The sequence below is a fragment of the Bufo bufo genome, chromosome 1, assembly GCF_905171765.1.
Source record: "Bufo bufo chromosome 1, aBufBuf1.1, whole genome shotgun sequence".
Taxonomy (NCBI): Eukaryota; Metazoa; Chordata; class Amphibia; order Anura; family Bufonidae; genus Bufo; species Bufo bufo.
The window spans coordinates 811,884,708-811,912,541 of NC_053389.1; the positions used below are offsets into that span (position 1 = coordinate 811,884,708).

General features: G+C 40.3%; 1 protein-coding gene across 2 annotated transcripts; it reads right to left on the bottom strand.

Annotated features, from left to right (window-relative positions):
* Window positions 1-3,179: 3,179 nt before the first annotated feature.
* Window positions 3,180-27,834, bottom strand: GP1BA (glycoprotein Ib platelet subunit alpha). Of its 2 annotated transcripts, XM_040415231.1 has the most exons (4): window positions 27,720-27,834; window positions 25,546-26,060; window positions 4,188-4,723; window positions 3,180-4,148 (listed from the first exon to the last, which is right to left on the bottom strand). In XM_040415231.1, the coding sequence occupies exons 1-4, from the start codon at window positions 27,811-27,813 to the stop codon at window positions 3,317-3,319; spliced, it is 1,977 nt and encodes a 658-aa protein (XP_040271165.1). In that variant the 5' UTR covers window positions 27,814-27,834; the 3' UTR covers window positions 3,180-3,316. The 2 variants fall into 2 exon arrangements, with proteins under 2 accessions (XP_040271165.1, XP_040271164.1); XM_040415230.1 differs by having other exon boundaries at window positions 3,180-4,723.

Sequence of the window (27,834 nt, forward strand, 5' to 3'; positions counted from 1 at the left end):
TCACATTGCCACAGCAGTGAGACTATGGAACTCTCTGCCTGAGGAGGTGGTGATGGGGAGTACAATAAAGGAATTCAAGAGGGGCCTGGATGTATTTCTAGAGCGTAATAATATTACAGGCTATGGCTACTAGAGAGGGGTCGTTGATCCAGGGAGATATTCTGATGCCTGATTGGAGTCGGGAAGGAATTTTTTCACCCTTAAGTGAGGAAAATTGGCTTCTACCTCACAGGAGTTTTTTTTTTTTTGCCTTCCTCTGGATCAACTTGCAGGATGACATGCCGAACTGGATGGACAAATGTCTTTTTTCAGCCTTATATACAGTCAGGACCATAAATATTGGGACATTGACACAATTCTAACATTTTTGGCTCTATACACCACCACAATGGATTTGAAATGAAACAAACAAGATGTGCTTTAACTGCAGACTGTCAGCTTTAATTTGACGGTATTTACATCCAAATCAGGTGAACGGTGCAGGAATTACAACAGTTTGCATATGTGCCTCCTACTTGTTAAGGGACCAAAAGTAATGGGACAATTGGCTTCTCAGCTGTTCCATGGCCAGGTGTGTGTTATTCCCTCATTATCCCAATTACAATGAGCAGATAAAAGGTCCAGAGGTCATTTCACGTCTGCTATTTGCATTTGGAATCTGTTGCTGTCAACTCTCAAGATGAGATCCAAAGAGCTGTCACTATCAGTGAAGCAAGACTTCATTAGGCTGAAAAAAACACAACAAACCCATCAGAGAGATAGCAAAAACATTAGACGTGGCCAAAACAACTGTTTGGAACATTCTTAAAAAGAAGGAACGCACCGGTGAGCTCAGCAACACCAAAAGACCCGGAAGACCACGGAACACAACTGTGGTGGATGACCGAAGAATTCTTTCCCCAGTGAAGAAAATACCCTTCACAACAGTTGGCCAGATCAAGAACACTCTCCAGGAGGTAGGTAGATGTGTGTCAAAGTCAACAATCAGGAGAAGACTTCACCAGAGTGAATACAGAGGGTTCACCACAAGATGTAAACCATTGGTGAGCCTCAAAAACAGGAAGGTCAGATTAGAGTTTGCCAAACAACATCTAAAAAAGCCTTCACAGTTCTGGGACAACATCCTATGGACAGATGAGACCTAGACCAACTTGTACCAGAGTGATGAGAAGAGAAGAGTATGGAGAAGGAAAGGAACTGCTCATGATCCTAAGCATACCACCTCATCAGTGAAGCATGGTGGTGGTAGTGTCATGGCGTGGGCATTTATGGCTGCCAATGGATTCTCTTGTATTTATTGATGATGTGACTGCTGATAAAAGCAGCAGGATGAATTCTGAACTGTTTCGGGCAAAATTATCTGCTCATATTCAGCCAAATGCTTCAGAACTCATTGGACGGCGCTTCACAGTGCAGATGGACAATGACCCAAAGCATACTGCAAAAGCAACCAAAGAGTTTTTTAAGGGAAAGAAGTGGAATGTTATGCAATGGCCAAGTCAATCACCGGACCTGAATCCGATTGAGCATGCATTTCACTTGCTGAAGACAAAACTGAAGGGAAAATGCCCCAAGAACAAGCAGGAACTGAAGACAGTTGCAGTAGAGGCCTGTCAGAGCATCACCAGGGATGAAACCCATCGTCTAGTGATGTCTATGCGTTCCAGACTTCAGGCTGTAATTGACTGCAAAGGATTTGCAACCAAGTATTAAAAAGTGAAAGTTTGATGTATGATTATTATTCTGTCCCATTACTTTTGGTCCCAAAGTAGGGAGGCACATATGGCACAAGTGGGAGGCACATATGCAAACTGCTGTAATTCCTGCACTGTTCACCTGATTTGGATGTAAATGCCCTCAAATTAAAGCTGACAGTCTGCAGGTAAAGCACATCTTGTTCGTTTCATTTCAAATCCATTGTGGTGGTGTAGAGCCAAAAATGTTAGAATGGTGTCCATGTCCCAATATTTATGGACCTGACTGTACTATGCTTATTATGTTACTATGAAAAGTCACCTCAATAGCTGGTTCTTGAATGTAACAGCTGTGTATATGTGGAATAGTCATTTCAGGAGCAAGTTCTTTACTGTAAGAGATTTATATTTGTGGAATAGTCACCTCAATAGCTGGTTCTTTACTGTAAGAGCTGTGTATCTGTGGAAAAGTCACATCTGGAGCTGGTTATTTACTGTAAGAGCTTTGTATCTGTGGAATAGTAACCGTAGGAGCTGGTTCTTTACTGTAAAAGCTGTATATCTGTGGATTAGTTACCTCAATAGCTAGTTCTTTACTGTAAGAGCTGTGTATCTGTGGATTATTCACTTCAATAGCTGGTTCTTTACTGTAAGAGCTGTGTATCTGGGGAATGGTCATCTCAGGAGCTGGTTCTTTACTGCAAGAGCTGTGTATCTGTTTAATAGTGAGTTTAATAGCTGGTTTTTTACTGTAAGAGCTGTGTATCTTTGAAATATTCACCTAAGGAGCTGGTTCTTTACTGTAAGGGCTGTGTATCTGTGGAATAGTCACTTCAGGTGCTAGTCACAGCAGTAATGATTTCTTTGAACAAAATAGCAGTAATGCTTATGTAAATGTGCAGAATTCTTGTTTGAATGTTGAATTCAGGACGGATTGGCTCATGACTTGTGTCTTTCTCTGGATCAATAGTTGCAAAATGTAGGCCTCATGCACACGACTGTATTTTGCGGTCTTCTGCGTGTTGCATTTTTCACGGGCCCAAAAGTAGAAATGCCTATTGTTGTCCGCAAAATGGACAAGAATAGAACATATTCTATAATTGGTTTTGGACCAGCCGTGGTCTGATTATGATCTGCTGTTTCCTAGTATGATCGCTTGATACCGGATTGATGAATTTTCTGGATTATCGGTATTTGGCTGTAATGGAACTAATAGACAAAGAAGTCTACCCCGTTCACCATCTGCATAGTTCATAGAACAGCCTGGTGTAATAGATGGTAGGGTGCAAGAATTTGGAAACCCACCAGGAGATAACTTTATCATAGGGAGGTGTTTTCTGCGCCCTTCAACATCTTATACTATCCAGGCTGTATTGTACATGATGAGACAGATACTATATGCCTAGCTGTATACTGCAAAGTAATAGCACCCCCTAGTGGACACATTATCAGGAATTATGACATTGAAGTGAAAACGACTTTTGTCACTTGTGTTACTTTTTATTCAATATAGTCCAAAATTGTCACCTGGGGGTCAAACAAACAAAACCAGGGCTGTAACCTATGAGACTGGGAGTCATCCATATCGCTGTTAGTCATCACATCACCCACTCCCTTTTATATTACAGAATAGCTGACGTGTATCTTATCTCCTGTTGTTGAGGGTCAGACTCTAGAACCAACATCTTAGTGACACCGGCCAAAGACTGGTCTCTGAAGTGGGATTCAATGGCACCATTGTTCACGAGTAAGATATCTTCATCGCTCATGGGAGCCCTAATACTGTATCGGATGAGCCTTATTCCTGGAGGCCATTGGTGGAAGTCCTGATTACAGCAGTAGATCCACAGCAAACACATCGTTGTGATGATGATCCCCACTAGGAGGAGGAAAATACACAAACCATAGATAATCACATGGAGAAGACAACAGTGCTTAAGGATTACCATCACCAACCAATCCATGCCAAAAGCTGCCGGCCGTAAACTTCTGGCTGGAAGCATTGTGTTGATTGGGATTTCGGTGGGTTCCTCGGTAGGACTCACTGTAGACACTTTCACACTCTCTTCACTTGTTGGCTCTTTGCTCGTGCTTGCAATATCGGTGGTAATCTCAACCTTGGTAGTGACCATCATCGATGTTATTGGGTAAGGTGTTGTGGTTGACTTTACTCTGGTTTTTGGGCTTGACTTAAAATACCCGGTTGTGCTTGTGGATATGTAGGTGATTGGATTTGTAGTTGGTGTTGTGGTTTTTAACGTGGTGGTTTCTTTTGTAGTTGGTGTTGTGGTTCTTAATGTGGTGGTTGCTTCTGTAGTTGGTGTTGTGGTTCTTAATGTGGTGGTTGCTTCTGTAGTTGGTGTAGTGGTTCTTAATGTGGTGGTTTTTTCTGTAGTTGGTGTTGTGGTTGTTGACGTGGTGGTTTCGTTTGTAGTTGGTTTTGTGGTTCTTAATGTTGTGGTTGCTTCTGTAGTTGGTGTTGTGGTTCTTAATGTGGTGGTTGCTTCTGTAACTGGCAATGAATCAATACCACCTTCAGTAGGTGTTGATGTTGGCCACCATTTTGTAACTCTTAGCTCTGTTGTTGGTTTATCGGTAAGCAATGGTGTGTTTGTCCATATGGTGACAAAACTCTTTGTATATATAGGAACTGAGTAGATGTCCACGTCTCCTTTCCCATTACAATGGTTCATGTCGTAATCGATCAGTGGGGGCCCATGAGAGCAGATCACGCCTTTTGGATTCTTCGTTGGACCAGCTTTGGAGATTTTGTAGACTATGTCTTCATTTATCTCCAACCAATTCTTAAAGTCCTTAAGTGCACAGTTACAATTCCAGGGATTATTATCCAGATACACGTAATTCAGTTCCAGATTCTCAAAGAAGTCTTTAGGAATATGTGTAAGACGGTTCCACGATAAGTAAAAAATTTCTAGATCCTCAACTCCGGCTAGAAGACGATCAGGAAGAAACAACAACTGATTGTATGACAAATCCAGATGCTTAAGTGACCGCAGACCTTCAAATACCTGCAGAACAGTAGAGACATAAAAGTAAATATTGAATCTAAACATATTCCTGTACATATGTCAGTATTATAGTAGTTATATTCTTGTACATAGGAGCAGTATTATAGTAATATTCTTGTACATAGGAGCAGTATTATAGTAGTTATATTCTTGTACATAGGAGGCAGTATTATAGTAGTTTTATTCTTGTACATATGTCAGTGTTATAGTAGTTATATTCTTGTACATAGGAGTAGTATTATAGTAGTTATATTCTTGTACATAGGAGGCAGTATTATAGTAGTTATATTCTTGTACACAGGAGCAGTATTATAGTAGTTATATTCTTGTACATAGGCGCAGTATTATAGTAGTTATATTCTTGTACATAGGAGCAGTATTATAGTACTTATATTCTTGTACATAGGAGCAGTATTATAGTAGTTATATTCCTGTACATAGGAGCAGTATTATAGTAGTTATATTCTTGTACATAGGAGCAGTATTATAGTAGTTATATTATTGTACATAGGAGGCAGTATTATAGTAGTTATATTCTTGTACAAAGGAGCAGTATTATAGTAGTTATATTCTTGTACATAGGGGCAGTATTATAGTAGTTATATTCTTGTACAAAGGAGCAGAATTATAGTAGTTATATTCTTGTACATACGAGGCAGTATTATAGTAGTCATATTCTTGTATATAGGAGGCAGTATTATAGTAGTTATATTCTTGTACATAGGAGCAGTATTATAGTAGTTATATTCCTGTACATAGGAGCAGTATTATAGTAGTTATATTCTTGTACATAGGAGCAGTATTATAGTAGTTATATTCTTGTACATAGGAGCAGTATTATAGTAGTTATATTCTTGTACATAGGAGCAGTATTATAGTAGTTATATTCTTGTACATAGGAGCAGTATTATAGTAGTTATATTCTTGTACATAGGAGCAGTATTATAGTAGTTATATTCTTGTACATAGGAGGCAGTATTATAGTAGTTATATTCTTGTAATTAGAAGGCAGTATTATAGTAGTTATATTCTTGTACATAGGAGGCAGTATTATAGTAGTTATATTCTTGTACATAGGAGCAGTATTATAGTAGTTATATTCTTGTACATAGGAGCAGTATTATAGTAGTTATATTCTTGTACATAGGGGTAGTATTATAGTAGTTATATTCTTGACAATTTTCTTTTTATTGAAAAGTAGCAAAAAGTTGTTACACCAGTGACCTTGCATCATAGTGATAAGGCAAAAAGAATGTACCATTGCAGCACCAGGGTGGATAGGCACATCCCCCAGACATGTCTAAGCAGTATTAATAATGCAATTAAACAGACCAGAGATATAGCATGAGGCAAAGATAATACAGCATAACATCCATATGATAGGCCCTAGTTGATCCTTTCGGGGACACGCCTTGGACATACATTAGTGTGTACTTGTGTCGGTCACCTGGTTTACAGGGACAATTTATCTAATTGGTGAACAGCAAGGCAACGGCCTCACAAAAAACATTCATAACCATAACGTGAATCTCTAAGCACATCTTGTAAAAGTATAAGGCAATCTGGTGTTGGAGGTAAAGTGAAGTAGTTCAGATCGTAAGGGTCAGATGACCTTTATTGAGTAACTGATGTTTGTGACAAGCGATAACGTAACCAAGGGTTCCACATTTTAGCATGCTTCTCATGAGATCTATTCTCCCAGCTGGCTAGTTCCTCCAGGCGCTGTATATGATCTACTTTATTCATCCAATGGGTTAAAGTGGGGGGATCTACACTCAGCCACCTTTGTGGAATGATCAACCTTGCCGCTTGAATCAGTTGAGTGGCTAAGCTATTCTTAGAAGGGGAAAGATCTTTGGTGGGTAACCATAGAAGGACCAACTCAGGAGACAAAGTTATCCTCTTGTGTGTAATAGAGTTAATGGCCTTAGATACCGTCGCCCAAAACGGCTGTATCAGCGGACAGGACCAAAAGATATGTGAAAGTGTACCCACACCATCTTTACATCTCCAGCATTGATCACTGGGACTCAAACCCCTGAGGAACAACTGTTTCGGTGTCATATACCATTGGGTGAGTACTTTAAAAGAGTGCTCTTGTACCTTGACGCACCTGGAGAAGCCGTGTGAATGTGCATATAGTCTAAGAACCTCCGTCTCAGTGAAGGACCTATTTAATTCTGACTCCCAGGTTTTCAGAAACAGAGGAGTGTCATTAGCTCTGGGAACGTTTAGGCCTAAATAGAATAGGGAGATCAATCTACTGTGTGGCGAGCTGGAGGACAGGATTTTCTCGAACCATGTTTGATCCTGTTTATGGATCTGTTTATCTATTAGAGTCTTACTAACTGCCTTAAAGTCAGCCAAGCTCAGAAAGTTAGAGGACTGCATGGCTAGGTGAAAGGGATGGTCCGCTGGTAAACTGCCTAGAGCAGCATCCAAAAACTCTTTGATAGTGAACTCCCTCAGGGAACTCCACGCTGGGGAAGTGCTTGTTAATGTAGGTCTTGCTGCAAAGGGGGCCAATTCTGCTGGCATGACTAGTGAGGGGGCACCCAACAAGCCGCGATCTTTGTTAAGTTGCTTAATCACCATACTTGTGCCTTTAAGTAGTGTATGGTTATGCAGAGATGTGGTAGTCAGACCCCACAATGCTGCTCTTTGTGGTTGAGAGAGTTGGAGTAACTCCAAAGCACCACCCAACGTTAAGCAGTTAGAAGCATGTAACTGCATCCAGCGTCTAAGGTGGATTGCCCTATAGTATAACTGAACATCCGGCAGTGCAAACCCACCCTGAGTCTTCCTCAGAATCAGTCTACTATAAGCTATCCTAGCTCCCCTCCCCCCCCACAGATATGTAGAAAATAATCTCCGGATCTGCGTGAAAAAGGAGGAGGGAAGGAAGACAGGCAGCATCTGCATGACATATAATATCTTAGGTAACACAAAGGCCTTCAGCAGATTCTTTCTCCCCATCCAGGAGGTGTAGGGGATGCGGAGAGATCCTAATAATCTTTGTGTATCGGACACAAGGGGGGTATAATTCAGCTGGAAAATGTTCTCCAGTTTAGACGGGATATTAATTCCCAGGTAAGTGATGTGAGAAGTCTGCCAAATAAAGGGTGTTGTAGCTTTGAGGGAAGATACACTTTTTGATGGGGCTGTAATATTCATAACCTCCGACTTAGTGTAATTTACCTTGTAATTAGAGACTGTACCGAACAGTTCAAATAAGGAGAGGAGATGCGGGAAGGCCTCGACCGGGTTGGACACCATCACCAAGAGGTCGTCTGCATAGGCGACGTTAATATATTCAATTGTGTCTTTCTTGGCCCTAACCCCTCTTATACCAGGGTGGTCTCTAATGGCTTGGAGAAGGGTCTCCATCACTAAAATATATAGCGCAGGAGATAATGGACAACCTTGCCGGGTGCCATTATAGATGGGAAAGGAAGGTGAAAGGGTGCCGTTTACTCTGATTTTAGCACTCGGATTGGTGTAGAGAGTCATAATGGCTTTCTGAAATTGATCAGGGATACCAAACCTCTGCAATGTTCTCTCCATGAAGCTCCATTTAACCCGGTCGAAGGCCTTCTCCGCATCTACACTTAAAAGGATTAGTGGAGTACTATGCTTCTTAGCCCACTGGATTGCCGTGACGACTCTGCAGGAGTTATGGTTCCCCTCCCTTCCTGGTACAAAACCAGCTTGGTCAGGGTGGATCAGTTTGGGAAGGAAGGAACTAAGTCTGGTAGCCAAGATTTTGGCCCAAACCTTTACGTCGACGTTCAGAAGAGATATGGGCCTGTAACTCCCGCAGAGCGTGTGGTCTTTCCCAGGTTTAGGCAGTATGGTCACATTAGCTTCTAAAGATTGAGCAGGAAGATGCCCACCTGTAAGGAGAGAGTTGCACCAATTCGTGAGATGAGGACATAGAATATCTGCAAATTTCTTGTAATATCCTACCGGAATTCCGTCCGGTCCTGGACATTTCCCCAAGGGCATTGATCTCAGCACTTTCCCTACCTCATCCTCTGTTACCGGAGCAATCAGTGAGGACCCCTCTTCACTACTAAGTTGAGGCAAATTTAAGTTAGACAGAAAATCCTCCATCATAGAACTTGCTATTGGGTCTGTGCTAATAGAGCTTTTATCTAACCCATAGAGCTCCTGATAGAAATTTTTAAATTCCTTTGCTATGTCTACAGTTCTATGTAGTAATTTACCATCCGAAGCTTTTATACTGGGGATAAACATAGAATCTTTCCGTTGTTTTATAAGCGATGACATCAGCTTCGAACCTCTATCCCCATGAGAAAAAAACCGAAACTGCGCATATTGATACGCTTTGGCGTGGCAAATGTTTAGATGGTCCTTCAGTTTCGTTCTCAGGAGGAGGAGTTCTTGCTGTATTTTCAGAGCTTTAGACCTCTTATGAGTGGCTTCAAGATCTGAAATCTGCTTGAGTAAGGAATGAAGTGTTTGCTGTCTCTCCCTTTTAATTTTACATCCCAGGGCTATAAATTCTCCTCTCATGACAGATTTATGCGCCTCCCACACTATAGTCTGGGAAACCTCTGGAGTTAGGTTTTCTGCAAAATACCATGACAGCTTCTTTGATAAGGCCTCTACTGCCTCCCTTCTATCTAGTAAGGTTTCATTCAGTCTCCACTGCCTGCACTGGGAGGGTAGACTGGCAATATGTATAACCATCGACACAGGGGCATGATCAGAAATAGTGATAGGGTCGATCACCGTCTGTTCCACCATGTCTATGCAGGAGTTTGATATCAGAAGATAATCTAGTCTTTTGTAGACATTATGTGCAGCAGAGTAAAAGGTGTAATCCCTGTCTGTGGGATGCGTCAAACGCCAGGCATCAGTTAAGTTAGCATCAGCAATGTGTGCATTAATGCAGCCCAGGGTCCTCTGTGTTTGCTGAGTGGATCCATCCGAGGTATCAATACTGGGATTCAGAGCCACATTAAGGTCTCCACCTACAATACAGATCCCCTCAGCAAAAGCCTTAAGTACCTGCATTGTCTTAGAGATCCATTCTTTCTGACCTCTGTTGGGACTATATAAACTCGCTAAGGTTACAGGTTGGGTGCCTATTAGCCCTTTCACCAAGATGAATCTACCTTCAGCATCTGTCTGGGTGGCTGTCATCTTAAAAGGTATACGTTTTGCTATGGCAATACCAACCCCTCTTTTGGCTTTGTCAAAAGTGCTCAGGAACCAATTATTAAAGTATCCCTTCTGCAGTGTGGGGACATTCGTGGTTCTGAAGTGCAGCTCTTGAAAAAAGCATATGTCTGTGTGGTACTTCCGCAGCAAACGAATGACTTGTGATCTTTTTTGCGGAGTATTGAACCCCCTTACGTTAAAGGATGTACATTTAATCAGCGACATCTTTTATGTGTGCATAACCCTCCTACAGCAGCCCAATATATTGTGCACAAGAGATTGGAAACTGTACATAACTGAGTATAACTGAACCCGGCCATTATTCCTTACAGAACTTAGGAACATGGCCACAGAACAGAACTTGGAGTGGGTACATCTGACAACTCCTAACAAGGAGCATACAGTCAGTATGCCGTCCACCCAGCTAATGCGCTGACACCAGGACTGCGCTAGTTTACCCCTGATGTAAGATATATGGGGGGGACCTACAGATCTTGTACAGAACATAGGTAACCAGCAGATCCAGCTAACCTGGTGCAGTACAATTAAGAATCTGGATGACATAACTCATTATACAAGCTTGTATACATTTTGACCACATATATGGGGACATGTATAACCGGAGCGAGACAGGAGCGTGACCGGAGCATATATATCAGGTTAACACACACAACCTCATCCTGTCAGCAAATATACAGAACATAGTAATACTTGCAGGACTGATAAAACAGATATATATATTCGCCTCAGCTCAATATATTACTCACGGCATAAACAAATGTGAATTTAAGGCAAGCACTTAAGTCACAATATTCATGTGTCCCTGGATCTAGGGCCAATCTTCCTTCTTGGCATTGCTTTGGACCATCTCTGTACTCCTGGCAGGTCCGGCAATGGGACTCCGACCTCAGACGATGGCAGCCAGGACGGAATGTCTAACGGATCGGTCTGGAGTAGCTCCCAAGCTGCTGCTAGGTCTCCTGGAACCCGGATGGTGCATCTTCTGCCTCCGACCGCAAACGTAAGACCAAAAGGAAATAACCATTTATATGGGATCTTGATGTGCCTCAGATGGTCCGTCAGGGGTCGGAGGGCTCTCCTTTTGTTTAGCGTCGTTGGCGCCAAGTCCTGAAACAGCAGGATCGTAGCGCCCTCATGAGTGAGGTTTTTCTTTTCTCTGGCCGCTCTCAGTATGGCTGCTGTATCTGTGTATTTCAGCAGGCCACAGATGACATCCCTAGGGTTTTCACCCTCTTTTGGCTTTGGTCTGAGTGACCGATGGATGCGCTCTATTTCAATTCCTTCCGTGCTCTCTGCTCCCAGGAGACTGGCAAAGATGGCCGCCGCTGTTTCAGGTAAATCCTCGTGCTGGAACTGCTCTGGGAGACCGCGCAGCCGAATATTTTTCCGCCTGCTGCGGTTCTCCTGGTCCTCGATGAGTGAGAAGGCATTATCCAGGGAATCCATGCAAGCTGCTGTATTATCTCCTAGCGTGCGTGCAAAGGAAATTATGGCTGCTTGATTCCCCTCCAGCGTCTCCACTCGGTGCCCTATTTGCTTAATATCTACTTTTATCTCCTGGAGCTCACTTAGTACTGGGGCAATAGCTGCTGAGAGAGCCTGTTGGAGAAATTTCTGTGATATAGGGGCTATGCCTGCCGGTTGCAGCCCTTCCTCTAGATCTCTGGTGGCACTTTCAGCTTCCTGTGACCAGTCGTCTGGTTCATGTGGCGCCATCTTAGCTGCCTCCCACACAGCACCGGAGGTCTTCTTTTGCAGGTATTTCTCCATATCTGATGAACCTCTGTCCGGCTTCGGAGAGTCGGTCTTATCTTTAGGGAGGTATCTGCCAACTTTCCCCATAATTTGATGAGTTATGGTGCAATATAAACCAGGATGCTGGAATGCATGTAGAGGAGCTTCTCCTACATGCGTCTGCTCAGGTCAGCAGTCAGACTCCGCCCCCTAGTAGTTATATTCTTGTACATAGGAGCAGTATTATAGTAGTTATATTCTTGTACATAGGAGCAGTATTATAGTAGTTATATTCTTGTACATAAGCAGTATTATAGTAGTTATATTCTTGTACATTGGAGGCAGTATTATAGTAGTTATATTCTTGTACATAGGAGCAGTATTATAGTAGTTATATTCTTGTACATAAGAGCAGTATTATAGTAGTTATATTCTTGTACATAGGAGCAGTATTATAGTAGTTATATTCTTGTACATAAGCAGTATTATAGTAGTTATATTCTTGTACATTGGAGGCAGTATTATAGTAGTTATATTCTTGTACATAGGAGCAGTATTATAGTAGTTATATTCTTGTACATAGGAGCAGTATTATAGTAGTTATATTCTTGTATATAGGAGCAGTATTATATTAGTTATATTCTTGTATATAGGAGCAGTATTATAGCAGTTATATTCTTGTACATAGGAGCAGTATTATAGCAGTTATATTCTTGTACATAGAAGCAGTATTATAGTAGTTATATTCCTGTACATAGGAGCAGTATTATAGTAGTTATATTCTTGTACATAGGAGCAGTGTTATATTAGTTATATTCTTGTACATAGGAGCAGTATTATAGCAGTTATATTCCTGTACATAGGAGCAGTATTATAGTAGTTATATTCTTGTACATAGGAGCAGTATTATAGTAGTTATATTCTTGTACATAGGAGCAGTATTATAGTAGTTATATTCTTGTACATAGGAGACAGTATTATAGTAGTTATATTCTAGTACATAGGAGCAGTATTATAGTAGTTATATTCTTGTACATAGGAGCAGTATTATAGTAGTTATATTCTTGTACATAGGAGCAGTATTATAGTAGTTATATTCCTGTACATAGGAGCAGTATTATAGTAGTTATATTCATGTACATAGGAGCAGTGTTATATTAGTTATATTCTTGTACATAGGAGCAGTATTATAGCAGTTATATTCCTGTACATAGGAGCAGTATTATAGTAGTTATATTCTTGTACATAGGAGCAGTATTATAGTAGTTATATTCTTGTACATAGGAGACAGTATTATAGTAGTTATATTCTTGTACATAGGAGCAGTATTATAGTAGTTATATTCTTGTATATAGGAGCAGTATTATATTAGTTATATTCTTGTATATAGGAGCAGTATTATAGCAGTTATATTCTTGTACATAGGAGCAGTATTATAGTAGTTATAATCTTGTACATAGGAGGCAGTATTATAGTAGTTATATTCTTGTACATAGGAGCAGTATTCTAGTAGTTATATTCTTGTACATAGCAGTATTATAGTAGTTATATTCTTGTACATAGGAAGCAGTATTATAGTAGTTATATTCTTGTACATAGGAGCAGTATTATAGTAGTTATATTCTTGTACATAGGAGCAGTATTATAGTAGTTATATTCTTGTACATAGTAGGCAGTATTATAGTAGTTATATTCTTGTACATAGGAGCAGTATTATAGTAGTTATATTCTGGTACATAGGATCAGTATTATAGTAGTTATATTCTTGTACATAGGAGGCAGTATTATAGTAGTTATATTCTTGTACATAGGAGCAGTATTATAGTAGTTATATTCTTGTACATAGGAGCAGTATTATAGTAGTTATAATCTTGTACATAGGAGGCAGTATTATAGTAGTTATATTCTTGTACATAGGAGGCAGTATTATAGTAGTTATATTCTTGTACATAGGAGCAGTATTATAGTAGTTATATTCTTGTACATAGGAGGCAGTATTATAGTAGTTATATTCTTGTACATAAGAGGCAGTTTTATAGTAGTTATATTCTTGTACATAGGAGCAGTATTATAGTAGTTATATTCTTGTACATAGGAGCAGTATTATAGTAGTTATATTCTTGTACATAGGAGCAGTATTATAATAGTTATATTCTTGTACATAGGAGGCAGTATTATAGTAGTTATATTCTTGTACATAGGAGCAGTATTATAGTAGTTATATTCTTGTACATAGGAGCAGTATTATAGTAGTTATATTCTTGTACATAGGAGCAGTATTATAGTAGTTATATTCTTGTACATAGGAGGCAGTATTATAGTAGTTATATTCTTGTACATAGGAGCAGTATTATAGTAGTTATATTCTGGTACATAGGAGCAGTATTATAGTAGTTATATTCTTGTACATAGGAGGCAGTATTATAGTAGTTATATTCTTGTACATAGGAGCAGTATTATAGTAGTTATATTCTTGTACATAAGAGGCAGTTTTATAGTAGTTATATTCTTGTACATAGGAGCAGTATTATAGTAGTTATATTCTTGTACATAGAGCAGTATTATAGTAGTTATATTCTTGTACATAGGAGGCAGTATTATAGTAGTTATATTCTTGTACATAGGAGCAGTATTATAGTAGTTATATTCTTGTACATAGGAGCAGTATTATAGTAGTTATATTCTTGTACATAGGAGCAGTATTATAGTAGTTATATTCTTGTACATAGTAGGCAGTATTATAGTACTTATATTCTTGTACATAGGAGCAGTATTATAGTAGTTATATTCTTGTACATAGGGGCAGTATTATAGTAGTTATATTCTTGTACATAGGAGCAGTATTATAGTAGTTATATTCTTGTACATAGGAGCAGAATTATAGTAGTTATATTCTTGTACATAGGGGCAGTATTATAGTAGTTATATTCCTGTACATAGGAGCAGTATTATAGTAGTCATATTCTTGTACATAGGAGCAGTATTATAGTAGTTATATTCTTGTACATAGGAGCAGTATTATAGTAGTTATATTCTTGTACATAGGAGCAGTATTATAGTAGTTATATTCTTGTACATAGGAGCAGTATTATAGTAGTTATATTCTTGTACATAGGAGGCAGTATTATAGTAGTTATATTCTTGTACATAGGAGCAGTATTATAGTAGTTATATTCTTGTCCATAGGAGGCAGTATTATAGTAGTTATATTCTTGTACATAGGGGCAGTATTATAGTAGTTATATTCTTGTACATAGGAGCAGTATTATAGTAGTTATATTCTTGTACATAGGAGCAGAATTATAGTAGTTATATTCTTGTACATAGGGGCAGTATTATAGTAGTTATATTCCTGTACATAGGAGCAGTATTATAGTAGTCATATTCTTGTACATAGGAGCAGTATTATAGTAGTTATATTCTTGTACATAGGAGCAGTATTATAGTAGTTATATTCTTGTACATAGGAGCAGTATTATAGTAGTTATATTCTTGTACATAGGAGCAGTATTATAGTAGTTATATTCTTGTACATAGGAGCAGTATTATAGTAGTTATATTCTTGTACATAGGAGCAGTATTATAGTAGTTATATTCTTGTAAATAGGAGGCAGTATTATAGTAGTTATATTCTTGTACATAGGAGCAGTATTATAGTAGTTATATTCTTGTACATAGGAGCAGTATTATAGTAGTTATATTCTTGTCAATTTTCTTTTTATTGAGCAGTAATAATAAATGCTTGAAGGATCCAACTCCTTGCAATGACTGCACAACCGGCAATATGGTACATACAGCATGAGCATACTTGGTACAGAGGCAGTTACAATGTGTACATACATAAGATGAAATATGCAGTGCATGTATTGGTCATGGCATAGAACGCATACATGGTAGTGATAATCCTGTGTACATGAGCATTACACAATTACTACATTCTTGTTAGCTATACCAAATGTACATAGGGTTCAATCTTATACAGTAGCTGTATAACAGATTAGTTGTAAAGCACTCTAAGAACATTTAATATACAGCATATAACTGCAGTGCAAATAAAGGTGTCATGTTGTATTGTAATATAAGTATTAATCTTAGTATTACTAGTAGTTAATACGTCTTGGGACGTTAACATTTGTTGTGTTTAGTAAGAAATCAACGATGCGAAAGCATCTAAACTATGTGCAATGGGGGAGCGGGAGGAGGCGTGGGGGGGGGGCAGATAAGGATGGGGAAACACGGGTGGGGGGGTGGTAGGGGAGGGTGTGGGGGGGAGTAAGAGGCCTTTCAGTGTAAGGCCCTCCTGTACACGTAAACAACCAATGCCACAGCATATAGGGTAAGCTGATTTTGCCACATAACTACTATGTGATACAGGTTGAAGAGCAGTCTTGGATAGATGAGTCAGGTGCTGAAGGGTAAAGCAATATTCTATTCAGTTGAGACCTGGCTAGGTTCCAGAGCTAGGGATCTGAACGCCAGCCAAGGTCTCCACCTCCTCAGGTGTTTCTCGTGCTGTCTGGCCTCCCAGCTTGCCAGCTCCTCCAATCGACATATCTGGTCAACCTTAGTTATCCAGTGTGAAATTGTTTGGGGGTCTTCGCTAAGCCATCTCTGTGGTATGAGTAGCCTCGCAGCCTGTATTAAGTGGGTAGCTAAATTCCTTTTAGAAGGAAACAGGGCGGGCGTGGGAAGCCAGAGGAGCACCAATTCTGGAGACAGCGGGACAGGAGTGATCATTACCTTATTAATAATGTCTGATATTTTCTCCCAATATGGGCAAATTTTTTGACAGGCCCAGAAGATATGTGTCTGTGTACCCACATCCTCTTTGCATCTCCAGCAAAGATCTGTGCTGCTGAGTCCCTTCAGGAACAGTTGCTTGGGGGTTTGGTACCATTGTGTAAGTACTTTATATGAGTGTTCTTGCACCTAAACACATCGCGAGAAGCCGCGAGAGTGCGCATGTATGCGAAGAGTGTCAGTTTCCGTAAACTCCATGCCCAATTCGGTTGCCCAAGTTTTTAGGTATTGCGGGGGCCCTACGGGAGTTGGGGTGTTCAATGCAATATAGAGCTTTGAAATTAGCTTGCGTGGGAGTGTCTCTAAGTTTAGCAGTTTTTCGAACCAGGTCAACTCTATCGAGGGTTTTTTGGCATCTAGTAATGGCTTACTAATGGAGTTGTACTCTATAGAGTCCATAAAGTTACTAGAGGTCAGAAGGTGGTTCAAAGGATGGTGTTCAGGAAGAGCTCTTGATGCCCCTTCTAGAAATTCAGCCATGGTGAACTTGCAAAGTTTGTGCCATGCTGGCGAGATATGGTCTGCCTTTGGTCTGCCAGCGAATAGGGTAAGGTCAGCTGGCATAGTTGGAGATGGGGAGTGGAGTAAACATTGGTCTTTGTTGAGTTGCCTAATAACCGAAACTGTGCCTCTGAGTAAGACCTGGGAGTGTAGTGAGGAGGAGTTCAGCCCCCATAGTCCAGCTCTCTGGACCCTGGTGAGTTGGGAAATCTCCAGGTCACTGCGTAGGGTGTGAAAGCTGGGAACATGAACCTGTAGCCATCTTTTCAGGTGAATGGCTTTGTAATATACAGTCAGGTCCATAAATATTGGGACATTGACACAATTCTAACATGTTTGGCTCTATACACCGCCACAATGGATTTGAAATGAAACAAACAAGATGTGCTTTACCTGCAGACTGTCAGTTTTAATTTGAGGGTATCTACATCCAAATCAGGTGAACGGTGTAGGAATTACAACAGTTTGCATATGTGCCTCCCACTTGTTAAGGGACCAAAAGTAATGGGACAGAATAATAATCATAAATCAAACTTCACTTTTTAATACTTGGTTGCAAATCCTTTGCAGTCAATTACAGCCTGAAGTCTGGAACGCATAGACATCACCAGACGCTGGGTTTCATCCCTGGTGATGTTCTGCCAGGCCTCTACTACAACTGTCTTCAGTTCCTGCTTGTTCTTGGGGCATTTTCCCTTCAGTTTTGTCTTCAGCAAGTGAAATGCATGCTCAATCGGATTCAGGTCAGGTGATTGACTTGGCCATTGCATAACATTCCACTTCTTTCCCTTAAAAAACTCTTTGGTTGCTTTTGCAGTATGCTTTGGGTCATTGTCCATCTGCACTGTGAAGCACCGTTCAATGAGTTCTGAAGCATTTGGCTGAATATGAGCAGATAATATTGCCCGAAACACTTCAGAATTCATCCTGCTGCTTTTGTCAGCAGTCACATCATCAATAAATACAAGAGAACCAGTTACATTGGCAGCCATACATGCCCACGCCATGACATTACCACCACCATGCTTCACTGATGAGGTGGTATGCTTAGGATCATGAGCAGTTCCTTTCCTTCTCCATACTCTTCTCTTCCTATCACTCTGGTACAAGTTGATCTTGGTCTCATCTGGCCATAGGATGTTGTTCCTGAACTGTGAAGGCTTTTTTAGATGTCGTTTGGCAAACTCTAATCTGGCCTTCCTGTTTTTGAGGCTCACCAATGGTTTACATCTTGTGGTGAACCCTCTGTATTCACTCTGGTGAAGTCTTCTCTTGATTGTTGACTTTGACACACATACACCTACCTCCTGGAGAGTGTTCTTGATCTGGCCAACTGCTGTGAAGGGTGTTTTCTTCACCAGGGAAAGAATTCTTCGGTCATCCACCACAGTTGTTTTCCATGGTCTTCTGGGTCTTTTGGTGTTGCTGAGCTCACCGGTGCGTTCCTTCTTTTTAAGAATGTTCCAAACAGTTGTTTTGGCCACGCCTAATGTTTTTGCTATCTCTCTGATGGGTTTGTTGTGTTTTTTCAGCCTAATGAAGTCTTGCTTCACTGATAGTGACAGCTCTTTGGATTTCATCTTGATAGTTGACAGCAACAGATTCCAAATGCAAATAGCAGACTGGAAATGACCTCTGGACCTTTTATCTGCTCATTGTAATTGGGATAATGAGGGAATAACACACACCTGGCCATGGAACAGCTGAGAAGCCAATTGTCCCATTACTTTTGGTCCCTTAACAAGTGGGGGCACATATGCAAACTGTTGTAATTCCTGCACCGTTCACCTGATTTGGATGCAAATACCTTCAAATTAAAGCTGACAGTCTGCAGGTAAAGCACATCTTGTTCGTTTCATTCCAAATCCATTGTGGTGATGTATATAGCCAAAAATGTTAGAATTGTGTCGATGTCACAATATTTATGGACCTGACTGTAGTTGGGCATCTGGAAGGGACATTCCACCTTGGTTTTTCCTTAATATTAGACTGCCATGTGCCAGTCTGGTGCCCCCCCCCCACCCCCCCACCACAGAAATATGCTGAACAACCTTCTAATCTGGGTAAAGAAGGAGGAGGGGAGGAAGACAGGCAGCATCTGCATGACATATAGGATCTTGGGCATGATAAATGCTTTTAGCAGATTTTTACGGCCCATCCACGAGATGTATGGAATGCGTAATGTGTGAAGTTGTTGCTGGATTTCTGCCAGAAGTGGTGCATAATTTAGCTGGAATAATTTATCTAATTTAGAGGGGATCTTAATGCCCAGGTAAGATAGATGGGATTTTTGCCAAATAAAGGCGGTTGTGGACTTAAGGAGGGGGATCATTTCAATGGGGCCGAGACATTCATGGCTTCAGATTTGGAGTAATTCACTTTAAAGTTGGAGACCCTTCCATATAGCTCGAAGAGAGATAACAGATGCGGGAAGGCCTCGGCCGGGTTGGAGACCTTAACCAGTAGGTCATCTGCATAAGCTGCATTGAGGTATTCCATATGGTCATTTTTAATCTTGACTCCTCTAATATCTGGATGATCCCTGATAGTTTGGAGTAGTGTTTCCATGACTAGGATGTACAGTGCAGGTGATAAGGGGCAACCCTGGCGCGTCCCATTCCTTATGGGGAAGGGAGGGGACAGGGTGCCATTCACTCTGATTCGGGCGCTAGGGTCACCATATAGCGTCATGATTGCATCCTGAAACTGTACGGGGATACCAAACCTATGAAGCGTTTTCCTCATGAAATCCCAGCTAACCCGTCCGATCCTTCTCCGCATCTATACCGAGTAGAACCATAGGTAGGCGTTTATGTGTAGCAAATTGTATGGCTGATATTATTCTGCAGGAGTTATGGCTACCTTCCCTGCCTGGGACGAAGCCAGCTTGTTCAGGGTGAATAAGCTTGGGGAGAAAGGTGCTAATACGAGTGGCTAATAGTTTTGCCCAAATTTTGATGTCTACATTTAAAAGCGATATCGGCCTATAGCTACCGCAGAGTTTAGGGTCTTTACCTGGCTTAGGAAGGATCGTGACAGTGGCTTTGAGGGACTGCTTATGCAACCGGGAGCCTGTGAAGAGTTCGTTGCACCAAGCCGTGAGATGGGGGGCAAGTATTTTTAAGAACTTTTTGAAGTAACCAATCGGGAAGCCATCAGGGCCTGAGCTCTTCCCAAGGGGCATGGAGTTCAGAATACTGGTGACCTCTTTCTCAGTGACGGGGGTTAACAATGCTGAACTTTCTGTGTCATCTAGTCGAGGAAGTTTCAGGCGATTGTAGGAAGTTGCTTATCAATGTATCTTTGGACCCATTGATCCCTTCTGTTCCCTCAGGGAGCCCATATAGATCCTGATAGAATTTTTTAAATTCTTTGGCAATGTCCGCTGTGTTATGTAGTGTGGTGCCATCCTTTGTGTATATACCCGGGATATACATGGAGTCTTTCCTCTGCTTAAGGAGAGAAGACATCAATTTTGTACCCTTGTCCCCGTGCGAATAGAAGCCGAATTGTTAGTACTGATAGGCTTTTGCATGGCAGATGTTAAGGTGATCTTTTAGCTGTGTGCACAGGTTGGTTAATTCCGCCTGCGCTTCCAGGGCTCTGGATCGTTTGTGTATGGATTCTATGAGGGCGATCTGCCTAAGCAGGGAGTTCAGGGTTTCTTGTCTTTCTCTTTGGACTTTGCTTCCTAGGGCTATAAGTTCCCCATACGGTCGTCAGAGGCATACCGTCTGTAGTGTTATCTTTGAAGAACCAGGACAGTTTTTGACTGAGGGTATGAACATCTTCTTGTTTGTCTAATAAAGTTTCGTTCAGTCTCCAATGTCTGGTATATGAGGGCAGAGATGGAAACAACAGCGAAGTTGACATAGGTGCATGGTCTAAGACCGTGGTGGGTTCAATGGTAGATTGCATCACCTTATCAGCACAACTGCTCGAGATCAGGATATAATCCAATCTCTTATGAGTGTTGTGTGGCACTAAAAAAAAATGTGTAGTCTCGATCAGTAGGGTGAAGCAACCTCCATGAATCCACAATATTGATATCCGATAGGTAAGCATTAACACGTCCTAAAGCTGAGAGGAGCCATCAAAGGCGTCTACCATAGGGTTCAGTGTGATATTGAGGTCTCCTCCAATCAATCTGATGCCCTCAGCAAAAGAAGAAAACTTTTTTAGGGTGCTGACAATCCATTTCGTTTGACCCCTGTTGGGGCTATATAGACTGGCAAGAGTTACCACCTGAGTGCCTATCATCCCTTTCACAAAGATGTAAATTTAACTATCGACATTGTAGTGTTAGTGACTCTGGAGCTTGTGGTTAGAGTAGGTGTATGCGTGTGACCAGGGAAACGGGGTGAAACCAAAAACATCGGTAACAACTGAAATGTAGAACAAATTATCAACAATGGTAGTGGTTGACTCGTGCTGAGCGCGCGGCCCCAAGGAAGGAGGCATAGCGCGAACAGCCCGAGCCAGCCTAGCATAAAGGGCTTGCACCAGGTTTGCGCAGTGAAACTCCTGGTGAGTGCCTGAGGGGGAGTCAGGCAGATGGCCATCACAGGATACCCACCAGTTCGCCCTGCAAAGTATAGCAAACCATAATAACAATCAAGATATTATCTATATCAACCTAGCCAATATATATGGACAGTCTGCCAATCCCAGGGGTCGCCAAGAGGTGAAGACCCTCAGACTGCCAGTCTGCAAGTCAATGCATGACATACACATGGGATAGGGACATTGCGTTGCGTCATATACTTGCGTTTTGGCATTGGGATGTAGCATTAATGGCGAGTTATCGGGGGCGCGTTTATGCCCCAAAGATTGCCGTCCATAGGTGAGGCTGTGCCCTGCAGGCAGCTTCTAAGGCCTCACGATCTGTAGTGGCTTTTTTCTTCGTCGTGGCTTTGACCCATCTCTGTTCTTCTGGAAGGTCTGGCAGCGGGACTCCCGCGTCCGCTGAGGGGAGCCATGATGGAATGTCCAGTGGGGTGGTTCGAAGCAGTTCCCATGCTGCAGGTAAGTCCGCAGGTGACCGGATCGTGCATCTCTTGCCATCTGAAGAGAAGGTGAGGTCGAAAGGGAATAACCATTTATATGGTGTTTTCATGGCCCTCAGGTGGACTGTGAGCGGCTGCAGGGCCCTCTGTTTGTTAAGGGTCGAAGGCGTGAGGTCCTGGAACAGGAGTATCTTGGCCCCTTCGTATAGGGGGTCTTTATGTTCTCTAGCTGCTTTAAGTATCGCAGCTGTGGCCACATACCGTAGCAAGCCGCAGACCACATCTCTTGGTGGATCGTTGTCTTTGGGCTTGGTCCTGAGTGCTCTGTGTATGCGCTCAATACAGATCTCGTAGTAGGCCGGAGAAAATGGCGGTTGCCGCCTCAGGTAATGCTTCATGGATTACATGCTCTGGTAGGCCTCGCAGGCGAATGTTCTTCCTTCTACTAGGGTTTTCCTGGTCCTCTGAGGGCGTAAGCATTATCCAATGAGGTAGCGTATGCCTCACTGTTATCACTCAGGGTGCGGGCGAAGGTAAGAATGGCCGCTTGTGTGTGCTCCAACTTCTCCACACGGTGCCCTATGTGCTTAATGTCGCTCTTGATCTCGGTGAGGTCTTGTAGCACCGGAGCTATTGCTGACGACAGAGCTTGTTGTATGAACTGGCGCGAGATGGGCGCGGGGTTATTTGGGCGGGCCCCAGCGTCCAGATCAGAGGAGGCCCCTTCAGTTGCCTCCGTGTCAAGCGCCCAGTCCTCATGTTCAGGCGGCGCCATAGTTATATTCTTGTACATAGGAGCAGTATTATAGTAGTAATATTCTTGTACATAGGAGGCAGTATTATAGTAGTTATATTCTTGTACATAAGAGGCAGTAATATAGTAGTTATATTCTTGTACATAGGAGCAGTATTATAGTAGTTATATTCTTGTACATAGGAGGCAGTATTATAGTAGTTATATTCTTGTACATAGGAGGCAGTATTATAGTAGTTATATTCTTGTACATAGGAGGCAGTATTATAATAGTTATATTCTTGTACATAGGAGCAGTATTATAGTAGTTATATTCTTGTACATAGGAGCAGTATTATAGTAGTTATATTCTTGTACATAGGAGCAGTATTATAGTAGTTATATTCTTGTACATAGGAGCAGTATTATAGTAGTAATATTCTTGTACATAGGAGGCAGTATTATAGTAGTTATATTCTTGTACATAAGAGGCAGTAATATAGTAGTTATATTCTTGCACATAGGAGCAGTATTATAGTAGTTATATTCTTGTACATAGGAGGCAGTATTATAGTAGTTATATTCTTGTACATAGGAGGCAGTATTATAATAGTTATATTCTTGTACATAGGAGCAGTATTATAGTAGTTATATTCTTGTACATAGGAGCAGTATTATAGTAGTTATATTCTTGTACATAGGAGCAGTATTATAGTAGTTATATTCTTGTACATAGGAGCAGTATTATAGTAGTTATATTCTTGTACATAGGAGGCAGTATTATAGTAGTTATATTCTTGTACATAGGAGGCAGTATTATAGTAGTTATATTCTTGTACATAGGAGCAGTATTATAGTAGTTATATTCTTGTACATAGGGAGCAGTATTATAGTAGTTATATTCTTGTACATAGGGAGCAGTATTATAGTAGTTATAATCTTGTACATAGGAGGCAGTATTATAGTAGTTATATTCTTGTACATAGGGTCAGTATTATAGTAGTTATATTCTTGTACATAGGAGCAGTATTATAGTAGTTATATTATTATACATAGGAGCAGTATTATAGTAGTTATATTCTTGTACATAGGAGGCAGTATTATAGTAGTTATATTATTATACATAGGAGCAGTATTATAGTAGTTATATTCTTGTACATAGGAGGCAGTATTATAGTAGTTATATTATTATACATAGGAGCAGTATTATAGTAGTTATATTCTTGTACATAGGAGCAGTATTATAGTAGTTATATCCTTGTACATAGGAGCAGTATTATAGTAGTTATATTCTTGTACATAGGAGGCAGTATTATAGTAGTTATATTCTTGTACATAGGAGCAGTATTATAGTAGTTATATTCTTGTACATAGGAGGCAGTATTATAGTAGTTATATTCTAGTACATAGGAGCAGTATTATAGTAGTTATATTCTAGTACATAGGAGCAGTATTATAGTAGTTATATTCTTGTACATAGGAGCATTATTATAGTAGTTATATTCTAGTACATAGGAGCAGTATTATAGTAGTTATATTCTAGTACATAGGAGCAGTATTATAGTAGTTATATCCTTGTACATAGGAGCAGTATTATAGTAGTTATATTCTTATACATAGGAGCAGTATTATAGTAGTTATATTCTTGTACATAGGAGCAGTATTATAGTAGTTATATTCTTGTACATAGGAGGCAGTATTATAGTAGTTATATTCTAGTACATAGGAGCAGTATTATAGTAGTTATATTCTAGTACATAGGAGCAGTATTATAGTAGTTATATTCTTGTACATAGGAGCAGTATTATAGTAGTTATATTCTTGTATATAGGAGCAGTATTATAGTAGTTATATTCCTGTACATAGGAGCAGTATTATAGTAGTTATATTCTTGTACATAGGAGCAGTATTATAGTAGTTATATTCTTGTACATAGGAGGCAGTATTATAGTAGTTATATTCTAGTACATAGGAGCAGTATTATAGTAGTTATATTCTTGGACATAGGAGGCAGTATTATAGTAGTTATATTCTTGTACATAGGAGCAGTATTATAGTAGTTATATTCTAGTACATAGGAGCATTATTATAGTAGTTATATTCTTGTACATAGGAGGCAGTATTATAGTAGTTATATTCTTGTACATAGGAGGCAGTATTATAGTAGTTATATTCTTGTACACAGGAGCAGTATTATAGTAGTTATATTCTTGTACATAGGAGCAGTATTATAGTAGTTATATTCTAGTACATAGGAGCAGTATTATAGTAGTTATATTCTTGTACATAGGAGCAGTATTATAGTAGTTATATTCTTGTACATAGGAGGCAGTATTATAGTAGTTATATTCTTGTACATAGGAGCAGTATTATAGTAGTTATATTCTTGTACACAGGAGCAGTATTTTAGTAGTTATATTCTTGTACATAGGAGCAGTATTATAGTAGTTATATTCTTGTACATTGGAGGCAGTATTATAGTAGTTATATTCTTGTACATAGGAGGTAGTATTATAGTAGTTATATTCTTGTACATAGGAGCAGTATTATAGCAGTTATATTCTTGTACATAGGAGCAGTATTATAGTAGTTATATTCTAGTACATAGGAGCAGTATTAAGGTAGTTATATTCTTGTACACAGGAGACAGTACTATAGTTTTTTTTTTTTTCTTGTACGTAGGGGTGGTATCATAATAATTGTATTCTTGTACATAGAGGACAAATTTATGGTATTTTCTTGTTTATGCGGGCAGTATTATAGTATTATTCTTGCACATAGGGGCAGTATTATAATACTTTTGTACACTGACACATAAAAAAAATTATTATTGACCTCACCTGTTCGTCTAATGAGTCAATGTAGTTGTGTTGAAGCTCCAGCCTGGTGAGTTTCTTCAAGCCCATGAAGGCATTTTCTGGAATAGTGGTTATGTGGTTGTTGGATAGTTGCAATGTAGTTAGTTGTGGTAGCTGAGACACCATTGGCAGCGTTTTCAGTGTATTATTGGCCAGATGAAGTTCTTCTAAGTTCAGTGCCAAGTCTATTTCAAAACTTGTCATCCCATTATCACTTGCATCCAACTCCGTCAGTTCCTTGAGACCATTGAAGCTGGAGGTGGAGAGTGACTTCAAGTTGTTGGAGGACAGGATGAGGATGGCGGTGTTCTTAGGGATGTCATTCAGTGGGAGGATGGACAAGCCAAGATTTATACAAGAAGTTTCTTCTTTGTTTTTACTAAAGTTCTTCTCTGTGGAACAAGAGGGTGCAGAGAAGACTTTACAGACTACAATGACATTGAGAAGACCAAAGTGAAGGAGGAAATTCATGATGAGCCTAGATGGGAATCTGTAACCTGGAAGACAAAGGTGAAGATAATTGGAGAACAACAAATATTATCCATTGATCACAGGTTCTGACATCTCCACATTGTCTTCAGTGTTGGTCTTGCCATCTTTATCTCTTCTGCAGTTTTAGTCTTCTTTTCTTCTTCTTCTTCTTCAGAGATAAGCAGCATTTTCATCATTGCTCTCCAAATATAAATTATATTATATAGCAGTGACATCATCACTGTTCAGATAGAAGTTATATAGCACTGACATCACCGCTTGCCAGCTATAGATTATATTATACAACAGTGACATCACAGCTCCAGATAGAAGTTATATTCTATAGCAGTGACATCACCGCTCGCCAGCTATAGATTATATAATACAATAGTGACATCACCACTCCAGATAGAAGTTATATTCTATAGCAGTGACATCACCGCTCGCCAGCTATAGATTATATAATACAATAGTGACATCACCACTCCAGATAGAAGCTATATTATATAGAAGTGACATCACATTTTTCCAGATATGTTATAATATAAGGAGGTGACATCACAGCTTTCCAGATATAAGTTATATGATGCAGCAGTGAAATCACTGTTCTCCAGATAGAAGTTATATTTTACAGCAGTGACATCACCACTCTTCAGATATAAGGTATATTGTACAGGAAGTGACATCACTGCTCTCCAGATAGAAGTTCCATTATACAGCATCTGCTACAATAAGATAAATACACACATACAGTGTAAGTGACTTCTGCAGTTATTACTAATAAAAGGAGGTCTGATTGTTGTCTACCTCACAATTAAAGACATCTACAGTACATAGAGAAAAAGTTAGTGGACCTCTGTGTTAACTTCTTTAATTGTCAGTAGGTGTTTCAATAAGGAGATGAGATTGGAAGTGTAGGTTTTACTGGTGCCGTGTTCATTTAATAAAGGCACACAAAGCCTGGTTACTGACAAATCAGATTGGTTAGAGTAAACCATGCCTCAATGCAAATAACTTTGAGGAGACCTCAGTAGACATGTCACAGACATGCACAAAGCTGGAAAAGCCTATAAAAGCCAAAGACGGGTGTGTGTTCATCAACCCGCAATTCAACAAATTATCTACAAATGGAGAAGATTCAGGACTGTTTCATTTTCTGTAGAAGTTACATCAACACAACAGGCAATCCTGAAAGGTCAGACGTGAAACAGCAAGAAGATCTACTGGAGATTCTACAAACAGAAAAACTATTAGAAGAACTCTGAACAAGAATGGTGTCCATGGAAGGACACCAGAAAAAAACATTGCAGCCTGTCTCAAGTTTGATGTTCCACAATGCTCTTGGGAAAATGTTTTATAGACAGATGAGATAAAAGTGAAACTTTTTAGCACAAAATGAACCCTGAACACCAGGGATGGCCAACCTGCGGCTCTCCAGCCGTTGTAAAACTACAACTCCCACCATGCCCTGCTGTAGGCAGACTGGGCATACTGGGAGTTGTAGTTCTGCAACAGTTGGAGAGCCGGAGGTTGGCCATCCCTGCTGTACACAAACGCCAAACCCTCATGGATGGAGCACCATGGGTTGGTGGTTTGGGCTGAAGGGCATGAAGGAACAATGAATTGAGCAACGCAACAAGACAAAGACCCAGACGTTACTGTACCGGATCTGGTCAGGTCCTCACCTCGCACTGATGCTGCTCTCCTTGATGTCCACCACTGCTCGGTCTTCTTCTGCCACTTTGTGATCTTCACGCGTTTCCGCCTGAAGCTTATCATATGGAGCTGATGTTTCCTGGA